General features: G+C 34.3%; 1 protein-coding gene across 17 annotated transcripts in view; it reads left to right on the forward strand.

Annotated features, from left to right (window-relative positions):
- The window catches only part of PAPOLA (poly(A) polymerase alpha), a 57,655-nt gene extending 46,083 nt beyond the window's left edge, over positions 1-11,572 (forward strand). For 7 of the 17 annotated variants that reach the window (XM_033419770.2, XM_033419846.2, XM_033419832.2 and 4 more), the window contains 5 exons: positions 853-953; positions 1,167-1,387; positions 5,336-5,398; positions 7,261-7,335; positions 9,443-11,572. In XM_033419770.2, the coding sequence (XP_033275661.1) occupies positions 853-953; positions 1,167-1,387; positions 5,336-5,398; positions 7,261-7,335; positions 9,443-9,538 (556 nt within the window). In that variant the 3' untranslated portion in view covers positions 9,539-11,572. The remainder of the gene's footprint in view (positions 1-852; positions 954-1,166; positions 1,388-5,335; positions 5,399-7,260; positions 7,336-9,442) is intronic. The other 10 variants (XM_033419775.2, XM_033419764.2, XM_033419797.2 and 7 more) reach the window with 5 other exon arrangements.
- The last annotated feature ends 2,030 nt before the right edge of the window (positions 11,573-13,602 follow it).

Genomic DNA, 13,602 nt, shown 5'->3' on the forward strand with positions numbered 1-13,602 from the left:
CTAGCTTTGCCCACCTTTTCATGGCATCATCATTCAACAGTTGGGAGTTGAATAAGCTGTAGTTGAAGGAGACTGAATAACCACAGAGGACTTTTCGCTTTTTTCTTTCAGGAGATAATAAAAATGAGATTATTTAAACGCTAATGTATAGGATTTATTTGAGACAGAAAAGTTGAATGGATAGGACAGTGAAGGAGGGGTGATTTGAGTTTCCTGAGATGACAGGAGTGAGTGGGATCCAGAACATTGAAGGAGGGATTGGGTTTTGAGATCCTTTGTTGTTTATATGGGCCACTGGATGGGCTTTTAGGGTTTCATGAACCTTTACGTTTTGTATGCAGAAACTTATTTCTAATTCTCAGACCATTTTCTTCTTTACAGATTTTGATCGTATTTTCTTATACCCCAAATCATTTAAGTCAGTTACCCCAAGTCAAATAAAAACAGATTTTTTTTTAGCTGTTCTGTCAAATACGTTAGTCACTAGCCACATGCGGCAGTTTAAACTTAATTCATATTAAATGAAATTAAACATTCCATTTCCCACTAGTTCTGTTTCAAGTGTAGAGTAGCTGCATCTATATAGTGGCCACCATATTGGGTAGCGTAGGTATATAGGTCATAGTTATAGGAAGTTCTCTTGACTAGCACTGCTTTAGAATGTTTCTGTGTTTTTGATTGTTGATTATATTTTATGAAATAAAGTTAGTTACTGATGTATATATACGTATGAGAAGTAAAACTAAAGAATCATTTACTTTAGAGAATAACTCCCGCACATACTACATTTTATTATTGATTTTTATGCCTCTCTTTGCTTTTTTCACTTTTTAATTCTTTCCCCATTTTTAGCAGAAACAGTCCTGCTCCAGCTGTAACAGCAGCATCTGTGACCAACATACAGGCTACTGAAGTTTCTGTGCCACAAGTAAATTCCAGTGAAAGCTCAGGGGGTAAGGAGATTGACAGATTTGAAAATACTTGCATTATATTTGGTTTTAGCCTTCATTTTGAAAGATGGCTTCGTTAGTTAAGTAGCTTGAGTTCAGTTTTTTAATACCATTTTATTATTTACCTGTAAACTTATGAATAAAATAAAAAAGCTTTACTTCTAACTTGATGTTGATATGATTTAACTTTTATGTATTTATGTACTTACTACTTAGGTACATCGAGTGAAAGCATTCCTCAAACTGCCACACAACCAGCCATTTCGTCACCACCAAAGCCTACGGTCTCCAGAGTTGTTTCTTCAACACGTCTGGTAAACCCACCACCAAGACCTTCAGGAAATGCAGCAACAAAGACACCTAATCCTATAGTAGGAGTCAAGAGGACATCCTCACCTCATAAAGAGGAGAGTCCCAAGAAAACCAAAACAGAAGAGGTATCTATATGTTAGTTAGCCATGGGAATACCACCTTACCTGTTTTAAAATCCAGTGGAAGAAAACCTTTGTGAGCCCAAGTTGAGAGGCAGCATGGAGGAAAGCTTTTAGATTATTTTTAGGTAGTACTTTAGTGCCAGAGTTCTTTTCACCCTTTTCTACTCTTTTCAGTGTCTAACTCTTTCATAAAGCTGTGTTTCTTGTTTAAATTTCTGTAGCATGTCTAGGCTGTAACACAACTTAGCATGGATTTACATCTCATCTTAATTTATTTTTCTCTCATAACTGTATGTTTCATGTGTACCAATTCTTTGGTGGCCCCTTTGGACACAGTTTTCTGCTTCTTTGATCCAGGTGGAGTTTTGGAGCCTCTACACTGTACTTGATATTACAGGGTCACTGAATATGAGAGGTTCTCAGGGAATTCTTATTGAATGACTGACCATAAGCTGCGAAGTCAGATTAGTTTTGGTACCTTGAATGATTGTGTCCTCCAGCCCTTCAGGAAATTTTCTAACAATACTTCCACTTTTTATAGTGGCTGGTTTACCTTGTCAAAGTCTCAGATAGTTTTAGGAAAACCATTAAAAGTGTACACTGATTTTGATGTTTGTGTTAAAATAGAAGTAGCCTTATAACACACTTTCATTGTTCCCTGGAGTCACTCTCATTGTGTTTTTCTATTAATTAAACTTTCACCATTGTCCAAGAGATGATAGCCCAAAAAACACCAATTTTGTTGTGATTTTTGGTTGATAATTTTTTATTTAGGAATTTGTGCATTACATGAAGGTTTCTTTAGAATGGTGGAAAAAACTAGGTATCTTATGCAGTGGTTTGATTTTTAATAGTGAAAGATTATTGTCTTTATAAGTATTACTCCTAGCTTATTCTGAATCCTTTTGTTTTAGATTTTTTGGAAACAGTCACTGTTAACTACACATGAATAATTTAATGAATTTTGTCACTCTGATGATGCTAAATGCAAATGAAAAATGGGCATAGTATATCATATCTTACACCATGTATTCTGAAATACATTTGTCTCTGTAATTATCTCTTAAGGCAGTGATTTTCAACCTCAGTTGTACATCAGAATTAGTTTTTCAGGGTTTGTTGTTTTGTTTCTCTTTTGTTTTTGTTTTTGCTTTTTGTTTTTTGCGGTATGCGGGCCTCTCACTGTTGTGGCCTCTCCCGTTGCGGAGCACAGGCTCCGGACGCGCAGGCCCAGCGGCCGTGGCTCACAGGCCCAGCCGCTCCGCGGCATGTGGGATCTTCCCCGACCGGGGCACGAACCCATGTCTCCTGCATTGGCAGGCGGATTCTCAACCACTGCGCCACCAGGGAAGCCCTTGTTTTTGTTTTATAAAATACAGATTTTAGGGCCTCCTCCAGATACACTGAATCAGACTCTCCAGGCCTAGTAATCTTTTATTAAAAGCCCCCATTCTACATGATTGTGTTGTACAGCAACCTAAGAATGTAGTTTTGGTGTAATGCCACTTTCTGTTTATTGATATTTGTTGGGAGTTGTCAGAGCATTTCAGAATTCACGTTTCTTTTTGCCTTAGTAAGGTATATGTAAGCATAACTCTAGATACCTGTCATTCTGTTTCCTTAATGTTAATGGCTTCATTCCTTACCCTGTGAGAGTTCCAATATATATCAGTACAATGCTTATAATTTCGTTAGCACTTACCTTGGTAGAAAACACTCATGTTTCATGTTTAGTTTAGAGAGGCAATAGGAATATAGGAGTTTTTAACTTAGTACAGAAAAATTTAAATATACACAAGAGAATCATTTCATGTACCCATGTACCCATCATGCAATTTCAGGTATAGTGAATTCAGCCACTATACCCTTAATTATTTTTCCTTTCCATTTCCCCTGTACTTGCATTATGTAGATGCAAAATCCAGACTTCAGTCATATCATTTCCTTAGTATTTTTAAAATCGTGTACCTAAAAGATAATAATTACAAAGAGAAAAGTATAAACAAAGTAAACCCACCTAAAAAAGTGAACAATTCATTAATATCAAATATCTAGTCAGGGCTCAAATGTCCCTGATTATGTCATTGCTTTTTTTTTTTTAATAGTTTTTATTCAAATCTGTAAGTAAATTAAAATCCTTGATTCATGTTTCTTAAGTATCTTTAAAAATATAGGTTCATCACTCCCCGCCCCCTGCCCCCAGCAATCTTCTGTGCTATGTATTTTCTCACAGTTTGAGTCCTGCTTATGGCAGCTCCATGGAGTTGACTAACAAAAATAGCATTTCAAGATATGTAAGGGATCTTAGGACTTTAGGTTATCTCATAGACTAATCTCCTTTCCCAGAAGAACTGGAGGTTCAATAGCTTTCCTGTTTACAAAGCTAATTAAAGTCAGAGCCAGGATTAGAACCCAGGCCTAAATCTCATGGTGCTAAAGTTGAAGAAGATTATTACAAATATTCTGATTTTGAAGGTCTCCTACTGGGTCGTTCATTCTCCGTTAATGAGTATTTGGTATTAGAAATTCTAGTAAACCAGAAAGAAACACTGGTCCTACTCAATTAATAATATACTAACATGTATACAGGTAGGAGAGTTTCAGGTATTGTCAAGTACTTTAGTTCTACTTAATTTTTATCACATACTAAAGCTTTTCAAATACATATAGATGGTAGAAATGTAAAATAAAAATAGAAAAAAAGTGTGCCTTGTCACCTGAATTATATGGCTAAATGATGTTATATGTATATATATATATTTAAAGTTATGGAATATTTCAAACATGTACAAAATTGTAATGAACAAGTTATATTTACATCACTTAGCTTTAATGGTTAACAACTCAAGGCCAGTCTTCTTTCATCTGTAAATCTACTCCCTTTCCCATTGTTATGAAGCAAATCCCAGGCATGTCATTTCAACCATAAATATTTCAAAAACACATCTACAGTATATTATCACCATATATATTTGTGTGTGATATATATATCGGTACATATACTGATCGGTGTATGTATACACCGATCAGTATATGTACCGATATTAATAATGATTCCATAGTGTCACATATCCAGTCGGTATTGAAATTTGCCCAGTTGTAACTTACGTTACTATTTTTTAAGTTTGTATGTTTGCAGGATACAAATAAAGTTCTTATGGGAATTGGTTGATATTGGTGTTAAATCTTTTCTACCTTGTAGGTTAGCCGTGGTTTCTATGTCTTGTTTTAAAGCCACATTTAAAATTAAATTTTAGTTCTACCTAGTAAAGAGAGCAGAGAAATTAGTGCCGAAATTGTTTTTCTTAAGAAAGTGATGTTTATTGCAAGTCACTGCAGGAATGGGAAAGTATAACCATTTTTGGTTTCCCATTTTCCCTCTTTACCAAAAAAATATGTTGTTTGTTTTAAATAGCATTATAATAAATCAAAAAAATAAGACCTGAGGAGAACATTTTTCAGACCTCCTTCAGGATGTTAATAAGACATACTAAGCCAGGGGGATTCTGTGGTTAAGTTTAGGAAAGTTAAAAGATTCTTTCTAGAACTTCTCAGAACCTTTTATGTGCTAATGTGTGTGAATCTCCCAGAAAGGGGGTGATAGTATTCCAAGTTCCTAAGTTGTTTGATTAAGGAACTCTTTTTTTTCTCTTCCTTACAAAAAATATTTTATGAACTTAGTGGTTTGGGGAATATACTTCAGGTGGTGGTGATCAACAATAACAGTTTTCCTCGTGTTCTTTTTTAAAATTTTGGTAGAAACTGAAGCCAAATTGGTTAAAATGAAAAAAAAAATTTAAGTGAACCAGTAACCTATTTTAAGGACATACTTGATCGATCTTACAGGTTAATTATTTTTATACTTTAAAAAAATTTTATAAATTAAAGCATTGATTGGCAAATAATCTAAATTTTCATTTTAGAGAATAAAGCTTTTTTTTTTAAAAACAGGATGAAACAAGTGAAGATGCTAACTGTCTTGCTTTGAGTGGACATGATAAAACAGAAACAAAGGTATACTAATTTAGCCTTGGAATACATACACAATTAAGAGTACAGAGATGTCTATAACATTGCACTGTATTTCGTTCTATAGGTTTTAGGTTTTCAGTATTGTTTTTAGAGAAGTGTTTGTCCCTTTTTAGTGTTAATTTGTAGCACTGAAATTTAATTCCTCAAGTGTATGAGGTCCTACTAGATGCGGGGTTATCTGGTGGATACCAAATGGAATAGAGTGATGAGTGAGATGTTCCTGTTTTCAATGGAACTTATATTTAAGTAGAGAAGATAAGGGGTAGAAGTGGTTAATTACGTTATCAGAGAAAAAGTAATTGAGGATGGTGGGGGTGGTGAGAATTAGTAAAGCAGAATTAGTAAAGGCTTCATAGAAGGAAGACATAGGATTTGGGGTAGTCCTTGAAGGATACAGAGGATTTGGGGTAGGACAGGATGAGAAGTTCATCTCACTATTGGGGTAAGAGTGTGGTATATTTAGAGAACCAGTTTTTGGCACACAGTTCTGGCTAGAAGCTGTGGCGCAAGGGGCTTGAATCAAGGTAAATGGGGTAGGAAAGATTGGTTTAGCCAACGTATTAGACTTTGAACGTCATTTTTTCGGAAACTGAAATGTACTGAAGACTTCTAACTTTTTTGTCCTTGTTGTAGAAAAACTGGAAATCTTCCTCCTTTCCCCAAATTATCCTGATTTCCATGATAGATATTTTAGCAAGTATTCTTTTGGTGTCTTTATAGATTTTGTGTGTGCATATATATACCAGTGCGTTTTGCTTTCAAATCTTTATTCACTCTGTAAACCAAGAAAAATTGTTCATGCCATTGAATAATCGACAAATATTACTAATAGCTGCATGGAATGCTGTCTTAAGGCTGTTACCATATTTTATTCAACCAGTTCCCTATTGTTAGCAGTTGTTTCTGTTAAAAAAGGAAGTTGCCCTTTTCTACTGTAATGTTGGCTGTAGCTAAATACCTGCCATCCATTTATGTTTATTTTATTAGGATAAATTAATGAAAGAGGAATTACTGGGACAAATAGATGCTTTTAAAACTTAATATGTATTGCTAAGTTGTGCTTCAGAGAGACTGCAGTCTTCCATTTCTAGTACACTGTTTACCCTTTTCAATTTCATAGGAGAAATTTGATATTTCATTGTATTATTATTATATAGTTTTATAGAAATTCAAATTTTTGTATGTTTATTTTCATTTGTGTGTGTGTGTGTATGTATTATTTTTGGGCACTGCTTTAAAAAAGGTTAGAGCAGTGGAATGACAACAGTTCACCCTGTATTTTCTGATGATTTTTAGAGTAGAATCAGTGCATTGGTTATTGAGAAGGGCAAGAGAAACCAAAAGGAAGGAGGAATGTTTTAGAGACATTTTCTACTTTTAATTAAAGGCCTGGGAGCCGTTTTTGTGCTTCTGGGTAGTTTTATTTAATAATACTGAATGAGTTTTATTTTTTTCACATAGCTAAAGCTGAGCTTGGGTTTATATTCTGTTAATTATTGTCTGGGCAACGTTTTATAATATGCATGTACGTGTCTTTAATTAGTGCTTGTTTACAATGTCCAAGTTGGAGTTGGTTGGAAAAGTCATGAGATATTTTGACCATGCCTTATAAGGTTTAAGTAGGCAGATAGACATTTATGTGTATCTGAAATGGTTAAGTAACCTACAAGGCTTTTTTTGATGATTAACCCTTTGACGATGATAGATGATTTTGTAATGTAGTCACATCTTTCTCTTGATCCGTCCTGTCTTCCCATTTGTCTTTTTTATTAGCCACCAAACCCAGTTATGTTCTTTTATCCTTTTTTAAGTCTCTTTCCTCCCCCGTCCTCTTTGTCTCACAGGAACAACTTGATACAGAGACAAGTACAACTCAATCAGAAACCATTCAGACAGCGGCTTCCCTGTTGGCCTCTCAGGTACTAAGTGCAAAAAAGCAAGGAGAATTTTATAAATGTTGTTAAGATTAGTGCTGTATAATGAATTAAAATGAGCATATCCAGAAGCTGAATAAAGTTATCTTTGTGAAAGTAATTGCCAGCCTGCAGATGTATTTATTGTATTCAGAGGTAGAGCACTGGATATGATGGAACCGTTCTTCCGCACTGTCAGGATGCTAACTCCTGCCCTTACATGCTGTTTGATATTGCAGATCATTTAAATTGTCACTGCACAATGTGTAGTCTTCACGTAGAGGTTTTGTTCATAGGTCAGAGAGTGAAATTTAAGTTAGAACTTAAAACCATTCTTCATGGATTTTTAAAAAAATACCTTTTAATTTTCAAAATGTGCTTCTGCCTCACTTTTTACCTCCGATTTTCAATGATTAATTTAGTGTAATCCATAGTTCTTTAAAATTATTTTTTCATTTGTCCTAGAAATTCTACTTGTGACAGTCCCTTGCATACAGTAGGCACCTGGACTTTTTTCATTGATTTGTGAACCTTCACTTTGTTTGTGAAATAATTGTTTTCTTCTTGAATCCTTTCAAATTAAATACACTCCAAAGTCTAGGTCAAACTCTGACATAAAGGAAATATTTTCTTTAAGTAGACATTAGACTGGTTAACCTCTACAAAATAACTGAGATGACAGCTGCCGCCCAGTGATGCTGCTGAACTGATGATACAGTGATACTGTGCTGCTTTGTGGTTCAGAGTTATTTTAATGTGATCATTTTACAACATGTTTTTGCTGGCTGTTAACATTCATAGTCCCTAGTGATATAAATATTATGACTACTTTCTGAAATGTCTTTTATTTTCATAGCCTTTACCAAATAAAAATTTTGTGGGGTGGAGTAACTCCCAACAACATTAGGAAGTGTTGTGCTTGATACTGATACATGGACAAACTTGTTTGTCAAACTTAAGTTCTGTGGTTATAATTGCATGCCTTTTGGTTTGCCACATTAATCTCTAGGGAACTATTTTCATAGTTTGTCTTATTGACTTCATCACTATCATGATTCGTACCCGTGGGTGTTTGCCTTTTAGATATTTTTATAAGGAATTAGAATTTTCTTTCTAATGAAAAGATCCCTAGAGCCATTGAGAGAAAAATCACCCAGTTATATAATATAAAAGGAATGATTATATTGATTTAAAAAGTTTTTAAAAAATACATCCCTATATTTGGTGATATAAGGGTCATATTTATTTCTGGGGAGGTGATTATAATATTGTGACTGTGTCTAACGGTGAATCCTTGTTTTGAGATAAACTTGAAATATTTACAGATGAAATGATAGGATCTCTGGGATTTGCTTCAGAATAATCTGGGAGTGAAGGTGTGAGGACTGTGGATTGGCTTTGATTTGACAGTTGATGAAGTTGGATAATGAATACATAGATGTTCGTTATATAATGCTCTTATTTTTGTGTATGTTTGGAATTTTCCATAATAAAACACTTAAAAATACCATCTCTATGTTTTTGGATGTTAAAGAAGGCTTTGTGATTTAATTGTTTTTAACATAATAAAACCTCCCTAAACTTTGAATAATCAAATTATTGCTCAGTTGTGTAGATTTAATTTTTAATTTACAGGGTCAGAAAATAATACATTCCCTACTGTTAACTGCTACTGCTGCTCCTGTGTGTAAGGTGAACTTTAAGTATTCTCCCACATGGGGGTGCTCCGATGCCAGTTAATATTACAGCTGTTAGTGTTATTACAAGTAAACGTAACTTAACATGAACTTAATAAGTATATTATAGGTGGTTGTTGGAGGAGTGTGTTTATTAAAGCTGTATTTGAAATTAGTTTTTGTATATTGCTAAAATATTACTAAAATATTGCTACTTACTTGAAAATTTCTACAAGTGTTAGAACAAACAATTTCATAGTAATAGGCATGTTTATTTACACTCCATTTTGAAAACATTTTGGAGTGTTTTTCTTTAAATTTTTAATAGTTATGTTAAGGTCCTATCTATTTCTTAGGAAGTAAAGCAGTGGGAAGTAAATCTCATTGTTAAGTTATAGTACTTTGAACAATGTTGTGTTCTTTGCTTTTATTCTCAGAAAACATCCAGTACAGACCTTTCTGATATCCCTGCTCTCCCTGCAAATCCTATTCCTGTTATCAAGAATTCAATAAAACTGAGATTGAATCGGTAGAAACAACCTCAGGGGTCCATAAACAATATCTGCCAACCTGTTGTCTTCAAATGCTAAGAAAGGAGAATGGAGGGTACAAGACTAGACACGACTGAAAATGGATTTAGGTTTTTTTTGTGACCTCCCTTACTGGGCTAATCAGCACTTGATCGGAAGTCCAGGTTAGTATGTGAAGCCAGGAGTACTATTATTATTGTGTTAGCAACAGTTACATTAACTATTTCAAAAAATTACTGCCTTTAAAAAAAAAAAAAAACCTCAAGCTATATTTGTATTCATAATTGACATCTGGACTGGGTTTATGTTTGCTGCATTGTTTGGAAAATTTGCAATACAAACTGGCATAAGAATTCCTTATTGTGATGATGCACTTTTATGTATTTTTTTTTATTAGAAAGTAGAACTAATTTTAGATTTTCAGCTTGATGGATTTTCACTTTTTCCTGAAGAATTTCCTTTACCATTAGTCTTCAAATTGGATGCCACTGTGCAGTGGTGTACTGTTATACTTCAGAGAAAGGATAAGAGTACATCTATGAGGTAGCTGTAACCTTTAAAAATGAAATGTCGACTCTAGGGTATATATTTGACATTGAAAGAATAATTAGGAGATACTTCGTTTTGATGGGGGTCATGATTAAGAAATGCTATATTGGTTTTATTTATAGAATTGTTTAGAGTGCATACAAATCAGCGATCAGCCAACGAATATTTTTCTTTGAGCTTGTTAAAGCTCCGTATTCTTTTGCCTTCAGTATCTTGTCTTTGAAACAAAGGTTTCGCTCCCTCCCCATTCTTTTTCTTTTCCCCTTTCTGCTTGTATGCATAAGGTAGGACTTCTTTCATAAAAAACAAAATGCCAGTATTTTCTTAAGCCATGGTGTGAAACCAGTGACCCTGTGGCCACATGGCACAGAACACTAAATTTTGGTCCCATGGCTGAAATTTTAGGGTGACTAAAAATAATGCCTGTGAAACATGATATCTATCTTGGACGGCCATTTGATCTCTAAATATGAGGAATTTTGTACACTCCACAGAACTCCTGACCATAGTAAAGTTGATTTTCAATTTTAAACACGTGGGCAAAAAGGCATTTTCTCCAAGAATTTTAAACAAATTTTTATTTTTAAATGGTTGACCAAAATTTGTCAGTAAATTTTACATGTAGAAACATTTAAAAATCATTTCTAGCAAGCACTTGACATCTAGTCAGCTCTCTACTCCTTTTTTCGTTTTGTTTTATCCTATCAATAAATAATTCCACATAATTAAGCAGCAGAGCATTCATCTTTACAGGATATGAGGGATGCCAGATGTTGATAAGCTTAGTTATTCTTTCTTAATCTGGACAAAGCAAACCTAACAGATTTTTCTGATGAGCATGTTTTATGAATCCTCCATTGTGCTCCATTCTATCACACGTGCATTTTTCATGTTAAACTGCAATTACTTAAACTCTTCCCCTATCCTTCTAAATTAATTTTCCGAAGTTGGAGTGTAGTCTTTTCCCCCTTAGGCTATGCATTAATTGAGGCTTTCTTTTCACCATACTTTGTAATGTCTAGTATACAGTATTTCTACTTCCCACATCTTTGCTCTGCACAGTCACCTTGCCCTTCCTCCTACCACCTAAGAAGAAAAGATGGTCAGACTAACAGGTGAAGTCTACAAGGTGTCTGTGTGTTCTGTGTAGCTTCAGAGTTAGATTGAAATTGCCAGGCACAGATTTAGTCTTGTCATTTTGTTTACACATTGGGGAAAAAGAATTCAGTTTATTAAATGTTTCATGTAACTGAACCCAAGTTTTGCCAAGCTGGGAACTTGGACCTTTTCTGTGTAGTGACTTTTTAATTCTAGTTTTCATAACTTGGAGATCAGACTGTTGCTTTCGCATGATGTACGTAGTGTCTCATGACTGGAGTTTGCTTTGTTTTATAGTATCTGTACTCCTTGTATTTTTCAAGAGCTATTTTGTAAACAGATGATGTATTTCTCCATTGAAAACACAATAAAAAAAAAAAAACAGCACAATCCCACAGTTGGCTGGTTTCTTTTGACTGTTTTTGGTTTTTTCAGTGATATTATTATTTCTACTTGTAAGTTATAGCTCTAAGTGAAGATTTGCGAAAGAATTTACTTTGGTTACATTTAGAAAAGATCTATATCTGGTTAATTGTGCCGTTAGCAGCAGCCTAGTGTTAATTGATATCTCACATAATCAGGTATTTGTTTTTCATATAATTGATCATTAGGGAGGGAAACATGAATGTAGTACTTGATAATTAACTTTTAACTGACCCACTCTTCAAAATATTTATTCTGTTTATATAGACACTGTATCTTTTCTTTGTATTTATTCCATGCATGTAGACAGTGTACTGTTGATATGCTTCCTTTTCAGAGCTGGTGGTTTTCAAAGCAGTTGGTGCTTTATCTCCAATGTCAGCAGGTGGCACTGTTGTTTTTCAGTGAATTTAGGATCCTCTGTTTCTCATTTTACTAAACGCAAATCAGATTCTACATTTCTTAAACCCTTAAATGGTCAACATACTTAACTGTGGGTTAGCAGGGTTAGGAATGAACTGCTCTGTATGCATGTGATGGCCAGCTTTTGAGTATGGTTATCTTAAATGCTTTGAATGGAGGGATGGACCTCCTTATGTTAGGTTATTTCAAGGGACATGCAATTGTGCATATTTTCATTCCTGAAATTCCAAATTCTAATACCTTTAGTATATGTAAAAATATATGACAGCAATGCAGAATAACCTTTTATTAAAATAACACTTAACTTTTGGGACTATTCAGTAAGAGGGAAAATATTGTAAAAATTACCCTCGATGCCATTGTTAACACCTACAGGATAGAGCTTGCCATACTTCCTCTACTTTGACAGACACCTAAACATGGGGATGAATATCACAGCTTTCTGAGTTCTATCACCCACATAGACTTTTGGCATTTCATGGTTCTTGCTGAATTAGTAAAATGATAATTGAAAGTTGTGTTTTGTGGCTTTGGGTATATTCTGGAATAAAGTTTGTATTTTTCTAATTAACACCTCTTTTTTTCTCCACACAGAAAATGTTTTAGAGCTCTGCGTAGTATTAATTCTGGCTGCACTCAAGGTGGCGATAAATGATCAGCAGCTCCAAATAGTAATTGATATATGAAAGGATAAATCATTAACACACACAAACTCGTAGACCAAGCCCTGAAAATATTAACTGTTAGTGCACTTCAGTGCATTCAAACAAAAAGATAAACTGTTTACCTAAAATGGCATTGAACAATCCTTCGGTTATACTTTTGCCTATTTTAATTCTAATAAAAGAATAGTACAAGGAAAGTTAGTCACCTTTTAGCCTGAATTGTATGTTTTGCTTTTTTAAAAAAATTCTCCACTCTGTTTCTTTTCTGTTAGCTTTTCTTCAAACCAAACTCACAAATGGATGCTGTCTCAGTGCAGACCTGAACTTGGCAAGTGAAATACTAAGCGTGTTCTATAATAAACATGACCTTCAGTCATATAGAGAGAAGTGGTCTGTTTAATTCTGTGTGATATGTTTCTCATTTGTAGAATCAGTTTATTCATCCTTTCTCCGTACTCATCAGTTTAAAAATTCTTGTGACATTTTATATAGCTTTATTGGCGCCAAGAAAGATGGCATCAATATTTCTGAGCCATGTATTTTGGAAGTGATCGTATGTACTTAATTCTAGAAGTGATTTCATATACTTGGGAAGTCATTTAAACTTCTGCTTTTCTTCCTTAGAGACATGCTTTTGTCTTAATGTTCTGGGAACATCATTGCAGCTGATCTAACCATACACATATTTGTTGAAAAGGATTGAACTTTAAGTGCATTGTTCCTTTCCTCACCGCCTCCCAGTTCACAGGACTTTCCTTGAAAGGGTAGAATTGAGGCTGTACTCAAGTTTACATTTCAGAAAGCTCACATTGTTTCGTGAAGGGTTGTGACTGTAATTGTACTTTATTCTCCAGTTATCACCTTTTTAAATACTTCACGTTTTCAGATAGCTAAAAATCATATCTACAA

The sequence above is a fragment of the Orcinus orca genome, chromosome 2 (genome assembly GCF_937001465.1).
Source record: "Orcinus orca chromosome 2, mOrcOrc1.1, whole genome shotgun sequence".
Taxonomy (NCBI): domain Eukaryota; kingdom Metazoa; phylum Chordata; class Mammalia; order Artiodactyla; family Delphinidae; genus Orcinus; species Orcinus orca.